Source organism: Prunus mume, linkage group LG8 (genome assembly GCF_029339155.1).
Source record: "Prunus mume cultivar Tortuosa linkage group LG8, ASM2933915v1, whole genome shotgun sequence".
NCBI lineage: Eukaryota > Viridiplantae > Streptophyta > Magnoliopsida > Rosales > Rosaceae > Prunus > Prunus mume.
Window position 1 is genome coordinate 9,880,431 of NC_142705.1, and position 27,641 is coordinate 9,908,071.

At 36.2% G+C, this 27,641-nt stretch overlaps 3 protein-coding genes across 5 annotated transcripts; 1 reads left to right on the forward strand and 2 right to left on the reverse strand.

Moving 5' to 3' along the window:
- Positions 1 to 2,791: 2,791 nt before the first annotated feature.
- LOC103339721 (large ribosomal subunit protein eL15-like) lies at positions 2,792 to 4,814 on the reverse strand. The gene is made up of 4 exons (XM_008243059.3): positions 4,694 to 4,814; positions 3,850 to 4,016; positions 3,255 to 3,452; positions 2,792 to 3,145 (listed from the first exon to the last, which is right to left on the reverse strand). Exons 1-4 carry the CDS (start codon positions 4,695 to 4,697, stop codon positions 2,900 to 2,902), a joined length of 615 nt encoding a protein of 204 aa, XP_008241281.1. The 5' UTR covers positions 4,698 to 4,814; the 3' UTR covers positions 2,792 to 2,899.
- Positions 4,815 to 12,527: 7,713 nt separating this feature from the next.
- Positions 12,528 to 15,147, forward strand: GRF3 (growth-regulating factor 3). The gene is made up of 4 exons (XM_089043609.1): positions 12,528 to 12,868; positions 13,064 to 13,248; positions 13,694 to 14,009; positions 14,555 to 15,147. The coding sequence occupies exons 1-4, from the start codon at positions 12,645 to 12,647 to the stop codon at positions 14,997 to 14,999; spliced, it is 1,170 nt and encodes a 389-aa protein (XP_088899735.1). The 5' UTR covers positions 12,528 to 12,644; the 3' UTR covers positions 15,000 to 15,147.
- Positions 15,148 to 15,204: 57 nt separating this feature from the next.
- LOC103339720 (1,4-alpha-glucan-branching enzyme 2-2, chloroplastic/amyloplastic) lies at positions 15,205 to 27,521 on the reverse strand. 3 transcript variants are annotated; one of them, XM_016796330.2, is made up of 22 exons: positions 27,015 to 27,521; positions 26,228 to 26,382; positions 25,831 to 26,096; positions 25,447 to 25,545; positions 24,580 to 24,622; positions 24,354 to 24,413; positions 24,146 to 24,226; positions 23,654 to 23,770; positions 23,122 to 23,205; positions 21,998 to 22,119; positions 21,697 to 21,816; positions 20,969 to 21,098; positions 20,742 to 20,852; positions 19,745 to 19,873; positions 19,106 to 19,209; positions 18,819 to 18,963; positions 17,925 to 18,072; positions 17,734 to 17,834; positions 16,933 to 17,010; positions 16,079 to 16,234; positions 15,863 to 15,937; positions 15,205 to 15,763 (listed from the first exon to the last, which is right to left on the reverse strand). In XM_016796330.2, the coding sequence occupies exons 1-22, from the start codon at positions 27,160 to 27,162 to the stop codon at positions 15,665 to 15,667; spliced, it is 2,571 nt and encodes an 856-aa protein (XP_016651816.2). In that variant the 5' UTR covers positions 27,163 to 27,521; the 3' UTR covers positions 15,205 to 15,664. The 3 variants fall into 3 exon arrangements, 2 of the variants coding, with proteins under 2 accessions (XP_016651816.2, XP_088899734.1); XM_089043608.1 differs by having other exon boundaries at positions 26,228 to 26,377; positions 27,015 to 27,351; XR_016122984.1 differs by lacking the exon at positions 17,734 to 17,834 and having other exon boundaries at positions 27,015 to 27,520.
- Positions 27,522 to 27,641: the final 120 nt, after the last annotated feature.

A 27,641-nucleotide genomic window follows, 5' to 3' on the forward strand; every position in this document is an offset into this window, starting at 1 on the left:
GGTGGAGGGGACCAACTCAACATTTTGACAATTTCAAACCTTGGAAATTAGGTTAGAGAAAATCAGATATCTGGGTTCAACGGCTGGGATCATTTGATAGAATCCTATAGAATCTCATTGTGGGTCCAATCCAATGGTGGGTGATCAGTGCACCCATTAGCGTACTAAGCATGCCTAGTTGCCAACTTTTACCTAATGACAGCATAAATAAGCTGTGCATTAAGCAATTGTTTTAGTGAACTCAAATGATTTGGATCTCAGAGGTTCAGGTTTTTGCAGGATGTCTGTTATATTTTGTTACCATCTAACAAAAACATGTTGGCAACAATATATTTTACATCACTTGTCTGTCTTGTATTTTTCTTTTTTTGTCACCAGAGAAAGAATCTTTGTGTTGTTGGGTTGGGGTGGCAGTTGTATGCCAACTGTTTCTTTAGATAGATCTCTCTCTCTCTCTCTCTCTCTCTCTCTCTCTCTCTCTCTCTCTCAGCCTGTGACAAATAAATGGCTACTTAATTTAGACAAACAGGTGTTAAGTAGTTAAATATTTTTGTTTCTGCTCTGTTGGCTTTTGGACTCTTATAGCTTTTCATGGGTTGCTTGGCCTTTCAATTTGGAATCTTGTAGGAGGCTATGAATTTTCTTTTCTTTTCTTTTCTTTTCTTTTCGTTTGTTTATTTTTTAGAAAATAATGAGGCGCCTAATGAGGAAAAGAAAGAGCTACTAGACTAGAAAATCTCTGGACTTGGGACGGTTGGACCGACTTGTCTAAGTTGACCAAAGCTTTCAGAGACTCGTAGATCCACAAATATGCATTCTTAATTCAACTTGGTGACAAAATATATACACTCTGGTCTGTTATTCTCTCATATTTGGTTCATTGGAGATGGAATATTGAGCATTCTCTTTGCTTCCTCCCAAAACAATGGAATGAGCATGTCTCTCCAAATTAAATGTTAGGAACAATAATTCCAATCCTGCAAAAGTTTACATTAGCCTAGGACTCCAAATTAAATGTATGCATAAAGATCCCGAGTCCCATAATCATATCATAAAATTAGAGAGAAACTTCTCTATCTATCACTTGTTTTATACCTCCTCTTGTACCCCTAACTTGAACCCACCCGAGCCACATGGTTTGGGTCTCAGACTAAGACTCTATACCAAACTTTAACTAAATAAAAAAACATATCCCATTTTTTTACTCATTCTTTTTCTTTTCCAGCAATCAGACACCACTTAATATTAAGAAACGGAATCGTGCATGTAGTTTTTGGATTTAATACGATATATGGATGCCAAATGGATGTACGTGTGGCATGACGAACACCTTTGTGTTTGTATATGAAGTGGAGGTGAAACACCGCAACCACCATGAAGATGAAAGCAGGCATTGCTCATGTCACAGTGACAAGAGATTTCGTGTGGCCTTCTTCCTAATTTGTCCCGTAATTGTAAGTTTAAGAATCTTTGGTGATGTCTGAATCTGAGTATTACATATAATAAATCTCTATGTTATATATATCAAACACCTAAAGAAGCAAATTATTGCAGCTTAAAAGTTCCTAAACAGTCAACGGCGTCTAGTCTAGTGAAAAACGACCTTAATTTGTAAATAAGTGGTCTCAGGTTCGATCCCCGATAGCACTTTGGTAGTGTGTGTGTGTGTGTGTGTGACAGAGAGAGAGAGAGAGAGAGAGAGAGAAACCCTCATTCCCTTTTAGTTTAAATTATCGCTTGTATTAAAAAAATGTTCATATTATAAATTTGTACGAACCGTATAGGCTTGTATATTGATATTTAAACCATAAAACAGACAATAATAAATATATACATCTCTATGTTAGTTTGAAATTTATATATTTAAGCAGAATACTCCTGTAAAGAAAGATTTCGTGTGGGCTTCCTACTTGGCCTTACGAGTATCTTTGCTGAATCTCTAAGCATTGGATTACTCTATTCTGTCATCATCAAACAAATACATTAATATACAATTGAGGGACCAAATAAATTTAGCTGAAAATATCCTAATCAATTTGTACTAACCATATTGTTTCTTTGTTACAATCGCAATCATGCAATATATTTTTGGAGCCTGTCAATTTCTCATCATTTTGAGGCCTGTTGTGATCTGTAACCTTCGGCATACTGGTGCGCAATGATGAATGCATATGTTTTGCAATGAATTAAATATATAAACCGACATGGAAAAGTGTCCAAATTAACATTATGTCATCCTAAATTTTGTTTATAACTATAAGGATAAAACTAATATACGTCATATTTTCAAATATCACTGTATTGAAAAACATATGAGACTTCATATAATCCTATGTAGCTAAATCGTTCATATCATTTGAAGATCGATACTATGATCAAGTAGCTCTTAGTCTAGTGGTATCTTTCTTTCCAATGTTCGAAAAGATCGGTGATATGATTGTTAAGCAATAATATTCAAGGAGAAAAGATAAGTGCATAATGTGTTAAACATCTATTGGTTTGATGAGTGACTAAATTTCAATGAAAACAGTCTTGTAATTCTTTACTTGAGCTGCCCAACTTGTGTTTGGGATTTCATGGGTTACGATATTTTGAATTTGGCTGGCCCAATCGTTCCATCCAAGCTCCAAATTGTAAGGAGCCCACATTTCTGTACCAAATTACGAGGAGCTTATTTCATTGGACACTGAATTAGATAAACTGTTAATTCTATTTTGCATCTCATTTGCATAAGGTGCAAATGGTGCGCTTTTGAACATAATCTCTCTTAATTCACTAACAAAATTCTGAATAATAAAAAGAAAAGATATTGATATTGCCTTCCAAACAAACATTTTGTCTTCCTGAAAGTACCCAGAAATTTATTTCCTCAAAATATAGGCAAGTTAGCATGATGAAATCAACGGTAGCGAGGAAGGGAGAGGGTGTTGTTTCTCTTCCAAGTTGCCCTGCGAGAAGGTCGTGCCTTGTGGTACAAGTGTCCCTTTCCTCCCAATCCCCTGCATTTCTTCCCAGCAGAAGTGAGCCCGCGAAGCTCCCTGTGCTTGTGAACAGGGTTGCAGAGCCAGTTGATTCTTGGGTCGTTTCTGATAGCATTATGAGCAACATCAACCAGGATCACCTCAAAGTACTTGTAGGTCGAATCCTACATCCACAGATTGCAAAGGCAGAATAAGACACCATGAAACAAAACCAACACCAAGCAGCAGAGCACAAAAAGAAAGACAAACGAAATCACATTCTGAGATACAAACCTCATTGATCCAGTATGAATTGAGAACCCTCAGGCCTCCCAATCTCCGCCCAGCGCGCTCCTCAGCAACAGACCTCTTGCTGCGCTGAAACTTAAGCTGTGTCACACCTTGGTTTGTGGGCTTCCCATATACAATGCCCTTGGCAACAGGCCTCTTGCGACCGCCACGCCTTACACGGATACGATAGACAACATAACCCTGCAACATATTTTACTAGAATCATCAGCCAGAAGATCATCAACTAATTTAATTTAAACATGGCTGGGGCAACAAAGGGTGCATAAAAACAGACAACAAATGACAAGTCCAAAAACCAAACATATGATGTAGATCAAAACAGTGCAATGTATCGGATCGTGACAAAAGGAAGAACGCTTAAGCATCAGAATGCTGCTTAACCAACACATACTGGTGCACAACATAAGAAAACGCATGCTCACTGAAACAATAAGCAAGGGCATGAAAATAATAGGCCTGATCTAGATATGCATCAAATAAGGCTGTTAACATAGGCATATGCAATAATGCAAGTCGACAGCCTACACGCCTATTAATTAACCTTGCTCATGAAATTAGAAAATCATTATTAATTTACCTGCTTGGCCTTGTAACCCAAACGACGAGCCTTGTCAGGGCGGGTGGGTCTTGTGACTCGGACAATTGAAGGATGCTGGCGATATTCCCAACAGCGCACCCTCTGGACGAACCTCATCAAATCGGATTGCTTCTTCCTCCATATCTCCGACTGATACTTGTAACCTCCTGATAATTGATCACCAAAACAAAACAACCCAAAACCACTTGTTATATAATTGATCATTCTCAAATCAAATACATGTTCATATTGTATGCCACATATCATCACAGTCTCAAACAACACCCAATGTTGTAATTTTTCAACGAAACGATTACCAATCGAACCAATATAAAGCAACTAAAAACCCTAAATCATTAAGTTAAAATGCTATCATACAAAACCCAACTTCAGTCATAAACCACATCACAAAAACTATTTAAACCTTGAATTGTGGTGTGTTACCTAGAAAATGTAGGACACGACACAACGCTAAGCATCAGACAAATACCAACCCATTTAGCAAAATTCAGCTTCTATTTTTCTGCTACCGTCTTAGTTTTAAAACTTTTTTCTATCTTTCTGCTACCGTCTTACGTACACATAGTTATGAACAACTTTTCACAAACACATACATATGCTCATAAGCCATTACTGGGATTTGGCAAACCAAAAGGGACGCCATGTACAACAGTTCAAAAAGAATTTAAGAAAGTGAAAAGTTTAATACAATCGAAAGCTAAAAACCAAATACATATAAAACAGAGATTCGGCTGAAGTATCAGTGTCTCTGTAACTTGGAACCAACCCATGAAATTCCATTTGAAAATGGAACTTAATAAGCTAGGGCGAGAGAGAAATGTACCCATTGTATCAGAAAGGAGCTACGACGATCAAGCTTCGGCTGTTCGTATGTGAGGGTTTATGAAGAAACCCTAATATTAAACTGAGGATGGCGGGCCGGAGGAAAACGACAGCGTACTATTTTGGCTTTCAAACAGGCTCTCAATTTCAGCTGGCCCAAAATTGAAAGGCCTTTTAACTAGCCTTCCATATTTTAAAATTCGGTTTACCCCATCTTTCAATCCAACAATCTACCAGACTTCTTGGGGCAACCAAGTTAGAAATTTGCAAAAAAAGTCATTTTGTTCTAAATTATGAAGAGCTTATTATGGTTGAGGTAGAATTGGTTTTATCTAAGGTCATTAGATGAGGCCCTACCTCTTAATTATTGGATCAAATTAGTTATTTTGATATAACAATTAAGAGATAAGGCATCATCTAAGGCCCTCACTATAATGACTCTATGGTTGACCTTCCAGTACAATTGTCAATTGGGCTAAACTAATGTGAAGCCCAACTTGTTTTGTTCAAAATCTTTGGGTCTCAAGGATTCTGAGACGAAAAACACCTACATCTTCTCAAACCCCCAACCCCATCTTAATTTTTGACTCGATGTGAGTTAGAGTAACTCCACCCATTTGCTCTTAGCCATGGCAAGGAAGTTAGGCAGCCACTATTCACGTGAATAGTAGTTGCCCTTGAAAATAGTATTTTGTGTTTCCACCCGTTGCCATGACTAAGGGAAATTACTATTCATTTTTTTGTTTTTTTTCACAATTTTTTTTTACCTCAATAATTAATTTGGAAAATATTTTCGGGTTCCTACGTGTCAATACTATTCATATCTCATAATCGGATAAAATTTTCAATTTCAAATTTCAGATAAATTTTAAAAAAATTGGTTGGTATTTATAGAAAAAAATTCATTAATTTTGGGGTTTTTTTTTATAATTTTTTTTTTCAAATTTTTTCTAGTATTTTATTGCAAAAAAATTGGTTGCCGTTGGATTGGAGGAAAAAATCAGATCGGAGAGCCCAGACGACGCCACGTGGCAAAAAAAATCACATGAGTGGGTGATGCCAGGCGTCGGCGATGACATCATCACCAACCCTCGTTTTGGACCTCGAGCTAAATTGGCCTTCGGGCCAGTCCGACTTGGTAGGACCCACGTGTTGCCTGAGCTTGGACTCATCACTAGAAACACTTTTCTCTTTTTCTCCCCACCGAGGCTTTGGCGCTCCGCTGAAGTTGCTCTTAGAATAAGTTGCAAAAGTTGCAAAAACTCATTGTGAGTCTTGATGTGTTGTTTGTAGGGAGACCGATTCTCCGATAGTGTAACATTGAGGAGGAGCTGATCTTTTGTTTTTTCCTTTCTACAATCAAGTGGTGACGACGCTCTTTTTGGTGTTCGGAGGTTGTTGAATAGCATTGTCATTCCTCTCGGTGCTTCCAATCCCTTGTTTGCTACAAGGTTGTGTTTTGTGTCGCGTCTTAGTCTCAACGAGCCATACTCTCTTCCTTTCGAGGTTTTGGGAGTATGACTTACTATGGGCCAGTTTGGCATTATTTGTGAAAATGATCAAATTTTGTGAAAGAAATCATTGTGAGATAAAGCAGTTTCGTGTTTGGTAAACTTTTTGTTAAAAGTGTTGTTGATACTGATTCCAGCATAATCAGAAAATAATTGCCACATAATCATTAAACCTAGCGCCTTTTTGAAACTGATTCTTGCATAATCATAAAATCAAGGCACTTCATTAGCTACTTTCTCTTATAGTTTTCTCTCACATCAATTTTTAACAATAAGTGATTTTGTCATAGTTTACCAAACAAGCTGAGCTTCCCAAAATTATTTAAAATTCACTTATCACTCTAAATAAGTAATGTCAAACCGACACTACATCCATTGTAAATGCCTTTTATTTTGACCTCTTTGGACCTCCTTACCCAAGAGGGTTTTCTCCTGTGCAAATGGAAGGTCCATTTCAGATAGTTGAAAAACAAACATAGATTCATAGACAACACAAAAAGATAGGCTTTGGGCATCATCTAACCTAAGGCTACAATTGAAAGCTTAAAGCTATATCATTACCATATTCAGGTTTGCAGTCTTTAAACCCATGCAGCAACTTCAACCACTCAACACAAAATAAATTAAAAAAATAATTTTACATGCGGTCCCATTTTGATGATGAGCTATCTGTTGTCGGTCCATGGAAAAAGTTATTAACATATAAAACTAGTTTTTATTTTGTCATATTTTAGCCTGAGACCGAAATAAACTAAAGATTTCAAACAAGGAGATTTGACTGCCTTGTAATGCACTAATGGCCCTATACTCGTATGCTACATATGTATAGGCTTTGCATTAGAATTCTGCTGCCTTGTTGCCACGTCTGACTCTGATTAATTAGTTAGTTCAATTCAAACCCACATGTTTTAGAAGATAATTAATCAGTTTGCAAATTATTCAAATTTAATATGTTGCCAGTTTTGATAATATTATTCTAAAATATATATACAAATCATACTTAAACCCTAATGATATCTCTTCGTATCAATCTAAGATTCTGAGAAGTGCAACTATGTAGTCCCGTTATTTGTTACAAAGAGAGGAAAACATGGTCAATATTATTTTTGTTTTTTAATATAAGCGATAGTCTAAACTATATGGGAAAGAAATTTCTCTCTCATACACACAACTATGATGTCGTGAGAATTCGAACTTGAGATCTCTCAAATAGACCCCATTAAAAAAAACGTGGTCAATATAATAGACGATTTTATATTGCATGATTCAATGATTTTCTCATTAAATAGCAAGAGAGGATCATCCATTAAAGAAGGAAAAGAAAATAGAAATGATGGGTTTTTCCAAATTTTTGTGTTATGTAGGTTCGGAATAAATGTCACAATATCATAAGTCTCACTTCAATAACTAGGTTCATAGTAAACAGTACGTTTCACATACGAACCTCAAATGTACTAACTACGAAAATTTTAATGAACAAAAATCTTTTGTACAAATATCATGACTCTCACTTCAATTGATAAAATATCTTTGTACTTAAAACTGGCAAAATGCTATTTCAAGCAAATCTCATCCGTGAAAATAACGAGAATTACAATGGAGAAAAGACTTGCTATAGCTCGCTAGGAAATATATGAATTGACGAGTGACAACCTTTTTTTTCGGGTTTTTAATGAGGAACAATTCTTACATACCACAAATGTATACTATACAGTATCATTGTCACATACATTAGATAGGTACGAGAATATATACAGAAAGCTTTCTGGAAAAAAGGAAATAAAAAATGAAAACAAACCTCGAGAAAATAAGTCACGTGAAGGCACGTGAGATGAGCGTAAGCCTCGCGTGCCGGCGTGCCCTGCTTTTATCCTACAGAAAATGTTGAAAAAGCCTGGGACCCACGTGAACAGCTGTCTTTGAAGCTTTTTCTGACATTGGTGTCAGTGATGTATGCCTCCTCAGATATGTGACCACCCTTTTTTTTATTAATTTAAAATTTTCTAATTATATTATAATTTTGGATTATATTAATCCCTAATAAAGACGAAGTAGCTGACGTGGATAGGTCAGGTGGGCCCCTGCCCAGATCCGTACGTGCAGTGGATCCAAGATGTCTTTTTTGCCAGTGGGTGGTCTCGTGGTAATTTATGTGGCTTGACAAATGTGCCCCCTAGAAACTGTCAAAATTCCCAAATGAAATTGCTTTGGGTTTGGGGGTCCATAGTCCAAAACCCATATGAAGACAACACACCCCACGCCGCCCCACCTCAGTTTCCGTTACCCGCGTTTTCTACCTTATTATTTAGACAATTTTTTTCTTTCATTTAAAAAATATATATATATATATATATCTTTTTTGGGGTCTAAATAATAAAAACGTTTTTAGAACCTAGTTATTGTGATCTTTTTGTTTCAGGTTTGTATTGTATATCACTTAATTTGTTCATACAATCGATATTGGAGAGGAAAAATCAAACTTACGATCTCAAGTGCAGCATGTTTGTGTTGTATATCATTTAATCTTTTTTGATACAATCGATATTGGGAGAATGGATAATCAAATCTATAATCTTAGATGCATCAAGTTCGTATTGTATATCACTTAATCATTTCCAATACAATCGATATTAGGAGAAGGGAGAATCGAACCTCTAACTTAGATGCATCAAGTTCTTATTGTATATCACTTAATCATTTTTTATACAATTTATTTAAGTAAGTGAGAAATCGAACCTGAGACATCAAATGCAAGGATAAATGATCTTAGTCACTTAAACAACAAGCTCTTTATGCATTTATTTTAACATGTGACAACTCAATAGTAAAATAAGTTCTTCTAAAAAATCAAACTATCGCTATTCAAATAATAAATTTACACCAATTGAATGTCTCATTCAATTTATAATTTGACAATATAATTATTATTTTGATCACAGTTGATTCGGTAATGGCTCATTAAGTTGACTGGTTGGTAAACCAGAGCAACAAAAAGTATCAATATAGCCACTCGAGGCTCATCATTAACTCTGAATAACTCAGTTTAATTGGCAATGTATGAACAAAAAACATGCCTTGTACTTGATACTCTTATAAATTTAAAAAAACCCCAAAAAAACAGAAGGGAAAAACACAAACGTTGATGAGTGTGAAAAACACCAATGAACACCTGAAAGTGCTCAGCTCGATCACAGTTTTAGATCTGACAGTATGAATTTCACTCATTGGTGCAAGTGTATAACTGTAAACACAAGTTTGGTTTTAGTCATATAAAACAACACAAAAGTGATTCTTTCTTTAATTTGTGTAAATTTAAAAGTAATAATGTACGACAGAAATATATAAATGTGTGGATGCATTTTGTCAAAGGGCTAGAGGGTAGGAGGCTATGAGTAGAAGTAGGTGCCAATGGTGTTTGGAATTGAGTTGTCATGTCACTGCAGTAAATAGTGGTTGGTCAAATCAAATCCAACACATTAAAACAGAAAAAGAGGTTGAGGAGGAAGACAGCTTGGTTGGGTAAAAGGGAAATGCCCTCAACCCACCCCACCCCACCAGTTCTACTTTCTGGAGTGTTTATGCTCAACCATCTGCCCTCCACTGGTCTTTTCTTTCCCAACTTGTTTCATTGCTTGCTCCCATATTGTTTACCTCATTGCCATTTGTTCAGCTATTTTTTATTTTACTTTTTAACATAAGCGATAGTCTAAATTACAAGAGAAAGGAATAAGGGTTTCTCACACATTATTAAGGTACTATAATATTAAGGTACTATAAGAGTTCGAATCTAAAACCATTTGTCTTCCCTTTTTTCACTTCTCGTTAGCCCCTTTGTCAACTACTTAATTGGTTTTCATTAGGTTTGTTTACATCATAATCAACCAAGTATATCCGGAATCAAAACAACTAGCACCAAAAGCATCAACGCCATGACACGTGTCACCACCACAGCTACTTGTACAAAGTCCCATATTGAAATTCTATGCAAACCTTCCACTTTCACCTCCCTATAAATAGGGAATAATATCCATGTGAAAGGGGACTTCTCTCCACTAACAAGAGGATCCGGGTCTCAGAGCTAGACCCTGTGGCCGATGACTCTTTTCTAGATTCTTGGCCTGGGCATATCACTTGTCTTCTTTATATTCGGGTCCAATCCCATATATAAATGTAATCATACACCATTATAATGAAAACATACTTCTTCGTAGACGTAACTCATTTATTAAGGGTGAATTACGTATATCTTGTCTTCTTTACATTTATCGTTTGCCCAAGTCTTCACACACAGGCTGAAGGTCCTCACCTTCACCCATCATCCACTATTACCTACTCTCTAAGTTGACCTCCTAAAAAGAGTATCAACAAGGTTTGTGTAAATACTCTAAGGTTTTAGAACATGTTTCTAAGTTCCCTTTATTCTAATACTCTCGAAAGAAAATACCAAAAAGAAAAAAGAGAGATTGAGTGAATTGAGATCTCTTTCATGTGTAAAAAGTGTTAGTAAAGGACAAATGCCATAGATGTGTACTGTTTATAACGAATACTTGTGTGGGTTTCAAATTCGTTTTCCCACTTGGTCTCATTGTAAACAAATAAATTATATTTTTGGTTCTCATATTTTGTCTTTTTAAAAAAAAATAATAATTTTTTTTACTTTGATATTGTTTCAATTTTGACAATTTCAATCATGCAATCTTCTCTCATTATAATCCCGTCCAACTAAGATTATGCATAACACAATCCTTTCTTCTTTTTATAAAGAAGTTGTTAACAACGAAGAATATGTTTTACAAGAGAAGGTTACTCTTGACTCATGTTTAAAGATGTCAAATACTCATCATATTAGTTTTCATATTTTCATCCAATATTTTTAAGTGCATTAAAAACTCCTTAAAAGTTATACGAAATCCCATTTCATACCAAGATTAAAGTAATACTTATACGTTGCTTTAATAGTTTAATTACTTTTTTTTTAAGGATACCTAATAGTTGAATTACTTTGATATAAAGAAATTAGTTTATTTTCCACTCCCCATATATAAGCAAAAGTAAATACATTACAAATGCAAATTAATGTAGGTAGGGGGAACTGCGTCTGCGGAGCCCACTATTGTGCCCTCTTTACCATACTCACTACTTTGTATATGGCTTGACTTGAGTGGCTTCATTTTCAATCCCCTCCTTAGCTAATTCATCTAATTCCTAATATATTATTATAGATTTCATTCTTTGAATAATGATGAAAATAATAAGTAAAACAGGAGAAGATAGATATTGTGAAAGAATTAGACAAGTTTCTTAGTTGAGTTGAGTTTAGTTATAGAAAAGAAAAGAGAGATGTAGAACTCATACACAATTGACAATTCAAAGGATGTTTTGTATTATACATTCTGACATGTTAATATTGACAAAAGTCATTTTTTATTTATGGAATTTTACTTTTTAAAGCCCGGATATTGTTGGATTGAGAAATTTGAAAGAGAAATTTTGGATCCGGTGACAATACTAAAATTGCTACAAAATAAGAATGAAAAAATAGTTATATTCGTAACAACTTGTTATTTTTGGCATAAAGGAACAAAAGCGGGTAGACCACATTGATTTAAACGAACAATGAAGAAAACATGAACGAAGATTAACTTACACTTGAAAAACGACTATATACAATGCATTATTTGAAATCAATTTATTTATTTTCTTTTTTCTTGTTTAAATTTTAGCATATGTGAATTGTGGAAATCTAAACAAATAGTTTTGCCATATTAATTCCTAAATTTGGAATTAATGCATCCAAATCAACCTTAGATGTTTTGACAACAATCCCTAATAGTATCATACTGGAACTGGTGAAGAAAAGAATATTAGCCTTGAAAGCTGAGTGATAAAGCCTGAGCTAGGCTGCAATGTCGGCTTGACTCTCTCGCCTCTCTCTCTCTCTCTTATTATATCATGCATATATGCCTCTAGGGTCTTGGGTTCAGATGAGCTTGCTTGATTAAATAAATGGAAAAAGAGATTAAGCCTAATAAAAACACACTTCTGCTATTTCCAAAGCAAAGCAGATAGACAGAGAAACTGCAGGTTCTCTCCCCTCTCTCTCTAGCTCTAGCTATCTATTTGTTGCAGTTTTTTTAAGCTCCTTTTTTAATTATTAGTTTTCCCTCAACTGTCTTGTCTGAGTGTCTTTTTCTCAAGTGCCTCAGGCTTCTTCACTGGCCTTAAACAAACTTTGCAGGCTTTTCTGTCAGAATGTGAGGTATCTGCCAAAGCTATAAAAGAACCCACAGAAGCCTCTGCCTAAAGCTTTCTCAAACTTTCTCTTCACTTAAAACCCAATTCATTTCACACCCAACAAACATATTATTAAAACTCAATCAGAAAACCAAACCAAACTTATTAAACCCCACTCTCTCTCTCTCTCTCTCTCTCTCTCTCTCTATGGACTTTCACCTCAAGCAATGGAGAAACCAGCAGCATGAGTCAGAGGAACAACACTCTGCAAAGATACCAAAACTTCACCTTGAGCCCCATCCGCGCTCAGAGCCATCTGGGTATGCTCTCCCTCTGTTTGTTCCTGAGCCCAACAGCAAAATGATCAGCACCCTGTCAGCGTTTTCTGAATCTACACCAGCATCTGCCTCCACCAGATTTCCCAGTGAGATTTTCTTTCCCTTTCCCTTTTCTTTCTTCTTTCTTCTTTCTTATGTCACAGACACAGCAACCCACAAAGTGTTTTTGATTCTTGGAATAGAAAAGCTCATGTCTTTGTTTGGTTTTCTCCCCAAGTTTTCTACTTTAATGTCATCTTAATTTAATTATTGTTCCTCTGCTTTTTGTGTGTGTCTGTTTTCTAGAAATGGGAGCTATTTCAGCTTCTCCCAGTTGCAGGAGCTTGAGCTGCAGGCTTTGATATTCAGGTACATGTTAGCTGGTGCTGCTGTTCCTCCTGAACTTCTTCAGCCAATCAGGAAAAGCCTTCTCCACTCTCCTCCATATTTCCTCCACCACCCTCTTCAACAGTACCCTCATTTTCAGCCTGCTTGTAAGTATTTACCTCAACATGAGTAAATCAATCATTGTAGCAAATTTTGATTCTGATCTTTAACAATTAGTACCTCATTTAAATTGCCCATTTGACATATTTGTACAAGTAATGTGTAAGACTAGGACTGAGATTTGTTCTGCCTAATTTGAAGGACCAAATGTCACATAAATGTTACTTTCCCTAATTGGTACATATATATATATATATATATATGTATATTTATGCAACCTAAGATTTTGAGTCACTTGAGCTTGAACATTAATCCATGAGGATAACGATTTTCGCACTCCTCTTCTCTTTTTAACCTAATGCACTCCAAATTGAATATTTTACAAATTTCTCTGCACTCGCGACGCAGAGACATAAGTGCAGAGGATAAAAATGGTGCTAAAAGAATCACTAGCTAGCCATGGTATTGATAATTATGTGCTGGATTATCCAGTGTTGCAATCAGGGTATTGGGGAAGAGCAGCCATGGATCCAGAGCCAACAAGGTGTAGAAGGACAGATGGCAAGAAATGGAGGTGTTCTAGAGATGTGGTGGCTGGTCAGAAGTACTGTGAGCGCCATGTGCACCGTGGCAGAAACCGTTCAAGAAAGCCTGTGGAAGCCACCACTGCTGCTGCTGCTGCTGCTGGTGGAGGGACTAGTGATATTGCTACCAACACCACCACCAAGACATCATCTGGTGGGGCCCATTTTACTCTTTCTGGGTCATCATCATCCCCTTCAATTGATCTGCTTCATCTCAACCAGAGGTGAAAAAAGAATTAAAAACCAAAGCTTTCTGGGTTTATTTTATTTGGATTTATTGATTAAACTGTGTTAGAGATTTGCTTTTGGATATGTTTATTGGGTTTATTATGTGGAAGTTGGTATAGGGGTTGATCCTCAACTGGTATGATTGACCAGAAAAATGAAATTGAAATTAATAGCACTCAAAGCAACAAAAAAATTAGGTGATATGTTTTCCTGAGGCCCCCCCTTTTCCCTTGTCCTTTTTGTTGATGTTTTAGAGACAAGAAATTTGAAAATGAGAGAATCTCATGGGCCCTGTGGTAGGCATGTTCTCTACTTTGAAGTAGAGGATCTTAATATAAAGGCAAGGTTAATAATGTCTCAAATCTGACAAAGAAAAGAGCTTTTTAGCCTGTGTAGAGAGCTATGCCCTCAATAATTTATTGAGCTATTGCCTATGCACTTGTAGTCTTGCAACCTTTGCTTTGTTATTTGTGCTATTTGTGGAAATTGTTCTTATTGGTATTTCTTGCTCTTACATGCTCCTCTCCCATGTCGCATGTAGTTCCTCAGAGTCCAAAGCTGAGAACAGGAGCCTCTTTGACAGTGAGGTCTCCAGGAGTGCTAAATCCGACAGCCATGTCTTGCGGCCTTTTTTTGATGACTGGCCGGGGAAGCTCCAAGAACTGGACAATGCACGAACCAATGCAGGCTCAATGAACTCTGCCACCAGCCTCTCCATTTCGATACGGGGAAATTCCTCCTCGGATGTGTCACTGAAATTGTCTACCGGCAATGGAGTCGAGACAGGGCGCCAGGACGGCCATGCTGAGCGCGAGCAGCCACAATTGAATTGGCCTGCCGGATGGGGAACAAACCAAATGGCTTCCATGGGAGGGCCGCTTGCGGAGGCCCTTAGGTCCTCCTCCAACTCCAATTCCTCACCAACCAGTGTTCTACATCAGTTGCCCCGCAGCTCCGCCTCAGAAACTAGCTTTATCAGCACTTGAATATCAGCACATCAGAGGGTCCCGGCGAGCTTCTCTTAGTTGCCTGTGTAAATTGCTCGCATTATTTTTCTAAACTGGATGAGTTCTGTGGATGTTTAACCATGAACAACTTTGTTGCTTATGTTTTTAAATGCGCGATTGGAAATTACTTTGGTTAGTTCTGACCTAGAATTTCAGTAGAACATGTTTTCAAAGTAAATAACAATTTGAGCATGAAAGATTGAAGACCCATCATATTGCCGAGAACAAAATTTTGGTGAGTGCCAGATGTTTGGTAACTTACATAAATTAAAATGCAACACAACATTCAGCTACATGGCTATCTATACATGGAAAATCTCTACCTTTGTCATCCACAGAGATTGAACTTCGGAAAATAATTACACAAGAAATTGTCACAAACTGCCACATTAGTCTACGATATAGGTCCAAGTAGGGAATGGTCGTCTGAACTCTGCTTAAATTCTCTCAATTTAGCAGTTTATGTTTTGCGTTTTGCTTTGTCAACCTCTGATTCTTCTGAGTTTGGGTTTCTCATTACCGCCAAAGGTGGCAAGATAGTTCAACATGGACTGCACTTTTATTAGCCAATGTACAGGGCGTCTGCCTTAGGAGTGCAGCAAGATGTAGACATTCTCAGCACCAGATGTATATTAGAACCAAAATCAGTCTTTAGCGGGTCCCGCTACGAGAGCGTAGACCACAGCTGTTCTACAAGGTGCATATAGCAGGAAGGAATGAGGCCGGTCATCAAACCACCCGTCCTGCAGATCACAATGAGGGTTTAGCATCCAGAAGTCTTATATGATAGCACTAGAATGAAGCGCTGAGATTCAGTTACTGATCAAACGAAAATTTCTTACAGTCGTGAAGTACTCAGCACTGTGATCAATCCTATTGAAACCTCCAAATAATTTTTCATCTGAATCCAAGACAATCTGCAACAAGGAACACAGCAAACAATATCAAGATGCTGAAAAGATTTAATCAATGCTTGAAACGAAATGTGAAAGCACAGAAAGAACTAGTGTATTTGGCAAGCCAACCGAGTGTATGATAGAATTTTATAGGGGATATACCTTATACTTCCCTGGCTTTAAGCAGCCAACTCGGTAGTCTGAATAGCTTTTACTCCAATGAAAATTGAAGACAAACACCAGGTTTCCCCTTTCAAAGACAATAACCCTATCTCCTTCATCCTTCCGTGATATATATTGGTGCTCAGAAGTCATGAACTGCATCAACAGTTGACCAATTTTCATACTAGAATTTATCAGATCACAAGTGGCAAAGTAGTATGTGTCTGCCACAACTGCAAGTTTCACATAACTGATGGAGAAGAATATTTTAAATCTAAACGGAAATATAATCATATAAGGTAATCAAGCAAACTGTTATTACTAATTATATAAAGGGTGATCTTAAACTTTGACTACCATAATTGATTATTAGTTTGTACGAGACATGCTAAAGGAATAGGATCCTATGGTTATATTTTCTTTACTGATATTGTGCTTATACCTAAAATGACGTCTGATTTAGAGTATCTAGGATTAAGCACTTCGAGTATAGGGTTTGGATGCCAGAGCTTTAACATCCGACTTCCAAGAGAAAGAGAATAGTAACAGGTAGCAGATGCATTTCTTGTCTTGCATTTTACTATTCCCTGAACTATAAGGAGGCATGAGAAGAGAATAAGAAAGCCAGAAAAACCGTAGTTTTTCCCGCTGGTTAAAAGGAGAACCAGGGTTACTCTTTTCTGCAAGATCTGTGAGTACACAGATAAAATTGTGCCTTTAACAATTCATAAGCCACTGAAAATAATTACAAGAAATCAACAGAATTTTAAATCCATAGAAAATAGAAATAAATATGTCATTCAGTAATCCATGCCCTAAGCAACCGGCACATATAGATGTTATAGCAAACTTACACAATAGGTTTCTTCAAGATGCTGCATTGCTTGATCAAATTCTTGCAGCCCATGATATCTTAGATAATTTGCATCCCCCTGACCATGCAGAACCAAAAAAATTCATAAAAAGTACGATGTAATCAGAGGCACGATGGTTACACAGAATTTTGTTGTTGCAAGGTCAGCATACTCTTAAGGAACCAGGAATTTTAAAAAGGATATGCAAAGTTTGTAATAGTTCAAGAACTTCATGTGCAGCATAAATGGCAAAGAGATGGAAAAGGGCTGGATCCATGCCTAAGGCGCATGAACAATTATCAACGGGGAAGACCTATGGGCATCAAAAAATTCGAAAGCGTGTTAATTAAGGATATTCTTACTAAAAGAATTGAGAGGGTCCGTGAGTTGAGAAATGAGAAGTACAAGAGAGATCAAGTTGCTATTGGGTTGCTTTTTTAATAGTGTCTCACATTATATCTTCGCTTCGGCTCGTAATTTGCTAGTAATAGCAATGTCAAGATCAAATACATCTTGATATTCTTAATAGCACAAATATGTTATTAGGTTACTAATCAAATTGACTTTGGCTAGTAATTTTATATTTCCTTTACAATTCGCATTTGATTGTAATATGTTATCTTGTTCTTCAGTTTCCTATAAATTACCATGCCTCCACATATCATGCATTGCTTCACTTAGTCACCATCAGAACTAAACACCCTTCTTGTTACATAATTAACCAAAAATTTGCTCCACAAAAGTGAAACATCTAATAGGCATACTGTAATGCACACGGTAATGCACACTACAAGAACTTACAAGATCAAATCTACGTCGGCATTTGTCAAAACTGTTATTGTTCCCAGGAACTAATTTTCCATTTGGAAGATGTTGAGTACCTCTTGGAAAATCAATCCACTCTGAACAGAAAAATAAACCAAAGACATGAAACTGAGTGGCAGTTTGATAGAAATGATGATATGCAATGTAACCAATTGGCCTAATCTTACCAGGATGTCCAAATTCATTCCCCATGAAGTTCAGATATCCTTCTCCGCCCAATCCCATAGTAATAAGCCTAATCATTTTATGTAATGCTATTCCACGATCTACAAGGGGAGTAGCTGGCCTGTCCAGAGCCATGAAATCATACATATCCTGAGAGAAGCATAAAATATTCTAATATAAGAAACAACACAATTGTTGTAATCATACTTCAAAAGTAATAACAATAGCTATAAATTTCCAACATTTCTTATGCTTGCATGCATAAATAGATATATAACAGGTGAATTTCAATACAGACCAGAGTTACCAGGATAGTGGCATATTTGGGTTCGTGGTATGGGAACATGAATGAGATTCATTTATCAACTACTTCAAATAATAAGAACAAGTAAATATTTCCAGATGTGTGTCTTCAGAATACTAATCACGAGAGCAGTTTCCTTAGAACAAAGGTCCAAAGTCATTTTCAATATCTTGCTTCATTAGAGCCAAACAAAATCACCGCACATGATGGAAACCTATCAATAATCGCCAAAACAATACAACCTCTTTTTTTAATTTTTTTTTTCCTAACAATTATTAACTCCTTAGGATCATATATATCATATAACAATCATTAAGTTTATCAACAGTAAGTGAGGAATACATGTTTCTGGTAATAAAAGAAGTTTGAAATTATGCACATACAAAAGAGTTCGCAACTTCATCAAGTGTTATTGCCAACCAGTTAATAATATATAGTAACCAATTTATCAAAATGGGGACTGAAACAGAGAATGTATTTGAAACAAATTCAACTGGGTATGTGCACCAAACAACATTAGCATGTTGTTCAATCTTTTCATGTGTATGAGCCCTTAAAGTTGAGTGATATGCAAAAATGCAACTTATATAACCTTGTCCATCAACCAGAACGCAATTGTTTTGTCACCAACAAGAGCTTGGTCATGACTTTCAGCATAAGCAACACACTTTTCCCGCCACCTTCTGTTGGTGAGTGTGTGAACAATATCACCCATTTGCCACTCTTCATCCATTTTCCTACATAAAATTTAGTGTGACAATATGGCAACAAAAGATTATTGGTTTTATTCACAAATGCCACCTACAACAGAGATAGATACAAGATCCTCTAACTTCAAAAATGGAGCAGAGATTTGTTTATTTATTTATGACAACTTACTGGAGGAGCTCAATCCATTTATCCGCAATAGCCATATGCAGGCGATAATCAAATCCAACACCACCATCTTGTACAGAAACACAGAATGTTGGCATTCCACTAACCTGTAATGATAGAAATATGCAAAAGAAATATAACAGTCTACAAATAGGGCATTTTCATCATCAATATTTTAAACCCAGTTGGACAGGATTTATTATACTTGACTTTTACAATCAGTTGATGAGTATACAACACTGCAAATATTTATGGCTGTTGTTTCTATGCATAAGTCAGTAAGCTCCTCTACTAAACCCTCCTCAAACTCGAAGGGTCAATTTCGTTTATAACTCAAATCTGGCTGTATTTTTTTTTCTTCTGTTTAAATGAGAAGATTAAAATGCTCATCTGAATAGAAATAATGGTAACAACACAGGAAATTCTATGTGTTAAAGATCAGGCGGAAAATAAAAAATTTACGAAAAAAGAATGTAAGATGGAGGTAAAGCCTTTTACTTTTCTTATTTCAAGATACCAAACCCGGTAAACAGGTTATTTTCAGTTCTGTGCACTATGAAATCTAAATTTATTACTGATAACATATAATTTCCAACAGAAAGGACGCCCAACACTACTTCTGAAAGGGAATAGATAACATACATCTTCACCAATGGTAACAGCTTCAGGGTAGAGCCCGTGAATCAAATCATTAACCAGCATCAAGTAAGTCACAGCATCTACATCTGTTGCTAATCCAAAGTACTCATTGTAATTCCCAGTAAATGCCACCTACAGCAGCTCGACCGGCAAAAAAATAAGTATAAGAACCTGTCATAACTTGAACCATAGTAACATATGTAGAATCGTAGAGAAAATACATAAATTATCTTAACATGGAAGAAAATAGCATGGGCATCTTCTATAACTTTCTTATACATAAAGTCTCTTGTGAGATCTTGGAACATTAAAGATATATCAACTCAACTGAGCTAATCCTTTATCCTAAAAAGTAAGTATCAAAGACACAAGTAATACATCAAAAGCTTATTTAATACCAACACATTGAACATTAAATAGCAAAATATCCTGAATATCAGATATGTATTCAGCCTTGCATGTGTTAGCTAAAATGCTTTCATGTGTTCCCAGAACTTGCGCTCCTTTTATGTTCTTTGTAACTATTATTCTCCTGAACTCTCTCTCTCTCTCTCTCTCTCTCTCTCTCTCTCTCTTTCTCCCAAATACATACACAGACACACTTTCCACTTATTATGCTTGGGAAATTTTTCTTTGGGGTGGACAAACCTCCACCTGTAGTTCTTAACAACTCACTTTCAAACTCCTAAAAATCAAGGAATTAAATGCTTGCATACAAATATATCAAGGTCCCTAAATACAGAGATGTCTATGGGAATACCGACACTGATATTGGACATCAACATTATGTAAAATCATGCTGACAATAAGCAAGCATGAAAGTTTTTAGGACCTTAAAAGTAGATGATGATAATAAATAATGTGAAGTCATAACATAACCAAAATAAATGGCATAAAATAATGTCCTCTCTTGTTTCAGTGAAACTTAAGAATGAATGGCATGCAATGCAAGTCATTCAGCTAACATTATTAAAGAAGGCAATGGAAACGAAAATGGTACCTGCAATCCATGGTGAGTGTACATCATTGAAGTCACACCATCAAATCTGAACCCATCGAACTTGTATTCTTCTAGCCACCATCTTGCATTGGAAAGAAGATACCTCAAAACCTAGGTAAAAAGTTAAAATTAGTACCTAATAAACATAGAATAAAACAAAAGGATCAAGGCCAAAATTCTTATAGTACACTATTTTATTTTAAGAAAGCATGCAAGAAAGTACTCACCTCCCAGCTTCCATAGTTAAACAAGCGGGAATCCCACATCCAATGATATCCCCGGGACCCAGAGTGGAAGTAATGACTATCGGTTCCATCAAACATGTTCAACCCGTCCAACACGTTATTTGATGCATGGCTGTATGTGTTAAATATTAGTATTCAGATATTTAGAAAAATAAGTTCATAGTAATTAACATATAATATTAAGTACAAAAGCCTGATTCATGGAAAAATATTCCAACAGCATACAAAGTAACAAATAATTTGACAGTACCAAGCCAAATAAAAATGAGTTTAGTGATACATTAAAATATTCGAGGAAGTCTGTCACATCAAATAGACTAAAGATAGTACAATGAGTATATAAAACAATCGTCGAAACTTAATCAGTATTTCCGTTATGCCCCATTGCTTTCATAGTCAGCCACAGGGAGGTGGGGATAAACTCATATATTTATCACATGTTTATTTTTGTAACCTCAATTGCACATGTGCTGTTTGTCCTATCAGTATTTAGTTACAGAAAGAAAGGAAGCCCGACCACAAAATTTTTTATAAACTTATGTGCCTGCAAGCACATGAACAAAAAATAAACGAATCTGTCATATTGTTCGCATGGGCAATCTATCAACAAATAAAGGGGAAAAAAGGCATGTCAAATGTGGAATATATGATTAATCCAAAGATGTCTCCAAGAACTTATGACCTATCTCCTATGAACAATTAGTTATTACCTGTGAACAATATCCATGAGTACAAGAATACCAAGCTCATGAGCTTTATCTATTAGAGACTTCAGATCGTCAGGGGTTCCACAGCGACTGCTAGGTGCAAAAAAATTGGTAACATGGTACCTGCATCACAAAAATAGAAAATTTCAGGATCATTTTTAGAGAACAAAGGGAATGTCAACCACTCACAAACAAGCACCACCTGTAATACTGCCTACTACCAATCCATTACTTCATATAGAATAATTTCCCAAAAGATAAAATGGAGTACATATAGTTGGAGCATATGTTAAAAGGACAATACCCAAAGCTAGCATAGTAGGAGTGCTCTTGAATAGCCATGAGCTGAACAGCATTATAACCAAGCCTTTTAATGCGTGGTAGCACATCATCTCTAAATTCAGCATATGTGTTGATTTTGGGCTCCTGCAACTCAATGTTAATAATACTGTGAGGGTAGAAAAATTTAATACATAATAAGAAATCAAAAGGAAGAAGAGGAATGAGACAGGTTTATGGCACACCTCAGGCATCTGTTAAATTTTCATTAAAAAATATTAATAAGACATACCCAATTAATAAATGAAATACCCCCACCCCTCTTTTTCCAAAAACAACGAAAACTAAAAATGCCAAATCAATCTCTGAAGGCACAGGTGTTGGGCAGTAATAATCTAAACTATTCTGGTGTTCTTTTGCATTTTTAATATGTTATGGAAACTTCAAAGGATTAGTGGCCAAGTGAAATTTTCCCTGGACACCATATTTTATTCATGAGTGAAAAAGAGTTTATGACAGAACTTAGGATATCCCATATTTCATTCCTTAATGTCACATGATTAATATATTCATGGTAAAGATTTAATATTTCCCTTAGTACCAAACCTTGGAGATATCATGTGCATCTTGACATATCAAGGAACAAAATTTTCAAATAGAAAAAATGCCTCATGGCAGTGCAACCCAGCTAAGCATCTAGTCTGCATCTTCCTCTATGAGAATTAGATGGATATGTCGCATCGCCTTCAGCTGAAATATCATATCTATCGTGAGACTTTTTTAAAATTTTTTATTTTTTATTTTTTAACACAACTCTATAGAGAATTAAGAGATGCAGGCTCAGCCCTTCAGTAATTAATTACAAATTTTGTTCTACCCTAACACAAAACATGGTTCATACAAAATTTTCAGGCCCAAGGGAGGTATAGCAACTAGAGCATAACTCCAAACTTAAGGCACTTAAGTTAAGATCACCTACACTAAAAGGAACTTTAAAAGCAGATTCTAACGCACATCTCTAAGTGTTGACCTAAGGTGAGTATTTTTTATAATTAAAAAAAAAAAAACAGAAAGTCTAAAATAAAAAATATCAGAAACATTCCACAATATTGAGCTACATAAGCCAGACAGAAGGATGACAATGCACACCGTGCTACTCATTCCAACATGTGCCTCATAAATGCGAAGTGATTTTGGTCTCTTTGGCTGAGAATGTTGAAATACATACTTTTCCTGAAAAGAAGTGGATGAGAGTACCATTAGCCACTGAAAACTGAAACAGAAATACAAAACATGAACATGTAAATGAAGCAGATTGAACTATTTATCATCTTAACCATTTCATAAAATTAATAAACCTATAACCTATTCATAAATAAATGAACAAGTATAAGAATCCTAGGCAATCATTAATGACTTGTGGATCATTCCCACTCCAACATCACAAAGATTTGCCAAATTGAGATTCAATACCATCGTTTAATTTTTTTTCTCTTCTTGAAGTTGTTACAGTGCAATATTGTGAAATATAAAGATAATTTCTACAGAAGTTCTTCCTCATATTGACTTTTATTATTGCAAATACCAATGCTGCTAGCTTACTGCAGCCTGTCTTTTACCCAGAGCCGATATCATTGTTATTGGTATAAAGCATAACCGAAATATTTACCAAAGAACATACCTCTTCTGGTGGATCGTAGTATATGCCATTGTATGGGATTTCACCTGGAGCCTGTACAGAAAACTTGATCCAAGCAGGAATGGAGTCCTTAATGCCTGAAGGAGTATCCATACGGATCTGCAATTTCACATAACATACTGAATGAACAAAAAAACAACAACAACAAAAAACAAGCAAAGTCCTCTTATGGCAATAACATGACACTTGCAAAACTTGCAACTGTATCATGTTTTGTAACGATTGTCCCATTCTCCACAGAAAAGTTCTACAAGAGACAAAATTCCAAAAAGCTAAGTGTATATAACCAAACTTTTCCCTAAAATTTTCACTATGGACAAGTTAACAGAAGAATTAGTTTACGGATTACTTTAACTGATAAGGATAAAGAAGCTTCATTTTCTTCTCTGGGATCATGATTCATGAAGTATTGAAAAAAATAGAGAATCACCAAGATCCAGCAAAACCAGACTTATAATCCTCAAGAAATGTCACCTTCACTCGAGAACCATGCGGAATCGGAGGTGAGCCATCTGCATTGTTTGGCAAAAATATCTCCCAGACTCCAAACTCATTCTGTTTACATATGGAACATGAGCAATGTTGTTGAAAAACAAATAGTAATCATGTAAGCTTGATGTAATTCACTCATTTTTTTGTTCATTATCTGGGCATTCCCACAACTAAAGTTCCAAAAACATACCTGACTCATAACATCTGCATTCGTATTCCAATTGTTGAAATCTCCAATCAACGATGCTGACTGAAAAAGGAATCTCAAAAAAAAAAAAAAAAATTACAAGAAGACCAACCGAAACCCAAACTGAATACATCATGTCCATTACTCTTGCTCTTAATAAGTCACCCTTGCACAGAGTAACTAACAGAAAAATGTAAGCTCCTTAAAATATCAAACGAGGCAAACAAACCTTAGCTCCAGGTGCCCACTCCCTATAAGTGATACCCTCAGCACTGAAAATCCAGTACAGATAATTCAGCATTAAAGATATGCCGATCATAAAATAGATTTAAACCAAAAACTGAAGTTATTATGATAAAATAAAATCAATCCCAAAAGAATAAACAAAGAAAGATGTTACCCATGGAATAAATACAAAAATGTAAACTAAGACAGTAATGAGCAAACAAGCTAAAAAAGTGGAAGAGACTGTATCTTACAGATATATGGGCCTCATAACATTTTTTTAAAAGGCCTGCTAGCCTGCATGGGTGATATATGATAACTATACTAACCTGCAAGTTGCTTAGAAATATCTATATTGCATTCTGCCACAGGCTGTGCACACAGTTACTACAAAAATTGATCACAGGAAAATTTTCAAGAGCAAGCTTTTCATTTTCTCAAGCTTGGATCAAAATATATTGAATTGTGCTCCAATCAATAAAAAAGGCCATTGGAACACATGTTGTTTTATTTAATATGGTGAAATTTGTCATCGTTCAGAATTATAATGGGTGTAATCACCAAACGGTACTCAAACCTTTTTTAGTTTTAAGGCCAGTATATGCAGTTTGAAATAATCAACTCCAGAGCATCTGTTTTGAAACACTAGAAGGTAAGGTTTGAGACACAAATATAAAGCAGAATGACAAAACTTTTCTTTTTATTCTGCCCTATTTGACCTTATACATCACCTCCCTATTAGTGTATTGCTGTTCCATATAAAAAGCAAAAGCAAGTAAAGAAATGGTGCATGTACATATTAAATGTTGTAAACTACTAGAAAACATGGAAACATGCTTGGACTCCTGCAGATATCAGATAAAAGTAATACCTGCGTGTGAACCCAAACTTCTCATAGCCACAAGAAAACACCTCCAAGCCACCTTCATACTTGTCAATCTCCTCACGCAGCCTTTTGTATTGTCCATAACTGGGCATAGTAAAACACAATCAGTTAAAGTCTTATTAATCTAATTTGAATATAAAGCTAGCAAGAAGGATTTGTAAGGGGGGAAAAAGAAAGAAACATAATTCAAGCAGCAAAAAGAATCTTGCGCTTGCTACATTAGCCAGCTAGCAGGCATATGCCATTTGCTTGAAAGGGGCAGGGACATGATTGTTAATCCATTGCTTTAATTTTCAATTTAGGCCATCATTCGTTGAAGTTGTTAATGTACTTACTACTTAGAAATTCAAATATGAAAGGGCATCCTACCGGTAATCAAGATGATCACGGAAACCCACCAAAAGTGGATCTATTTCATATATCTTTTTCCCATTTCCAGGTGGTGGAATTGACTTTTGTGTGGCATTCTTTTTAGCAGTACTTACTGTCCCGTCTAAGGGATGAGGTGTTTCCTCACCCCTGGCTTCAGTGCCATCGACATTGCCTGCATCTAATGAAGGAACATCACTTTTCTTCGCTTCATCCTCAACCTTCTTATCATCTTCCATTGCAACATTATCTACATCCTCAAGCACCTAAACAAAAATCATCAATGCTCAGTAAAGTAATATGTTATGTGGGATCTAAGAAGTCATGTAGAAGTTGACTATGCTATGGCATTCTCCACAGAACATAACTGTTATGCATATACATGGGTATCATAAACCTGAGGATCCTCTGAAGCTGTGCCGGGAGCTTCCAATTGCTCTGTCACAGATGAAGAGCCATCACTCTGGCTATCAGGAACAAGAACTTTCTTTGATGCAGCAACCGTTAAAGACGAATCAGAATCATACGAAGGCTTTCCAGCAAAGATCTTCCCTACAAACAAGCATCAAATTAGCTTAACATTATATAACAAGACAACAATTACATGTAGACGATCGCTGAGAAAAGAAATCATTTTTAAGATAATAAATTCGTCTTTTAAGCACACGTGATTGCCAATATAAGTCCAATCGACCAAACAAAAGATTCAATTGGAATCGCGTAACCAAAAGGAGAACCCTAGAGAAACAGACAAAAAAAAATCCCTTTTCTAAAATTCCATTTGGTACCAGAAAGATTAGCTTTGCTTTTTCAACAAATTAAAAAAGAGAAATTGCTATCAGTCATCGTAACATAACATTGCGTCCATATAATCCGTATCAAAATTGATATGCTTTATTCTTTTTCTCTTCAAAAGCATACGTCTCCATTACAAGTACACTGTTCTGAGCTTCCAAAAGCTCACGGCATATCCAAGCAAGCTCCAGACACTGACCGCTAAAACAATCAACCTAGCATAACTTCAAAAACTAAAAAGAAAAACAATATAATATTAACATATTTAAAATAAAATAAAAAATCGTATTCTCTTGACAGACTTCCAACACGCAGAGAAACCGAATCGAAAGCATACATTATTGGAAATGAAAAATGAGGGGAAAAAGAAATAGAGGGAGAGGGGGTACGAGAGAAGGAGCTGTTGGTGAGGAAGAGAGAGAGGCTGGAGGTCCTCCGATCGCCATTGAAGCTGGAATGCAAGGAAGCAGAGTTGTTGCTGTTGTTGTAGGCCGAAGGTAGAAGCGGGAAGCGAATCCCCGCGAGAGTCGAGACCATTTTCTTTCTTCTTCTAGGATTTTCTTTTTGTTATAACCAGAGAGAGAGAGAGAGAGAGAGAGGGAGATCGAAGAAGCGAGAAGAAGGATGGATCGATCTCGAAGCAGAGTTTTTTTGGCCGAGTTTCGAAGCTCGTCTCCCGGGAGAAACGTGAGTGAGTGAAGGAACAGAAAAATCGGGGAGAGAAATAGAGAGAGTGTAATTTGTGTTGATTATTATGGCGCTGGATGCCACGTGTGCAGTTGAGAATTGCATGGGCATGGGTGGGTGGGACCCAGTCGCTTCTCCTCATTTTCGATCGTCCATCGTCGTCGGGATTTTAATTTTAAAAAAATAAAAATGAAATAATGGGATTGCACGTTGGAGAGATGAGGAACGAAAGGCTCTTGTTGGGGTGTGGGAAAGGGAGAGAGGGAGGGGACATAGAAGGGATATTTTTGTGTTTGTTGCTTGCTTGTTGCCTTTCTATTTGTCTATCA

Bases quoted from the DNA above. Each gene is read 5' to 3' on its own strand.
- LOC103339721 (XM_008243059.3), bottom strand. The intron at 3,453-3,849 runs GTAAATTAATAA...AATATGTTGCAG, and splicing joins TGGGTTACAAGGCCAAGCAG to GGTTATGTTGTCTATCGTAT. The intron at 3,146-3,254 runs GTTTGTATCTCA...CTGTGGATGTAG, and splicing joins ATTCATACTGGATCAATGAG to GATTCGACCTACAAGTACTT.
- GRF3 (XM_089043609.1), top strand. From the start codon at position 12,645: ATGGACTTTCACCTCAAGCAATGGAGAAACCAGCAGCATGAGTCAGAG. The intron at 12,869-13,063 runs TTTCTTTCCCTT...GTTTTCTAGAAA, and splicing joins ACCAGATTTCCCAGTGAGAT to TGGGAGCTATTTCAGCTTCT. The intron at 14,010-14,554 runs GTGAAAAAAGAA...TGTCGCATGTAG, and splicing joins CTGCTTCATCTCAACCAGAG to TTCCTCAGAGTCCAAAGCTG.
- LOC103339720 (XM_016796330.2), bottom strand. From the start codon at position 27,162: ATGGTCTCGACTCTCGCGGGGATTCGCTTCCCGCTTCTACCTTCGGCC. The intron at 24,227-24,353 runs GTATGTTTTTGG...ATATGTAAACAG, and splicing joins ATGCAGATGTTATGAGTCAG to AATGAGTTTGGAGTCTGGGA. The intron at 17,011-17,733 runs GTAAGTTCTTGT...CTGCATGGTCAG, and splicing joins GCCGACGTAGATTTGATCTT to GGGGATGCAAATTATCTAAG.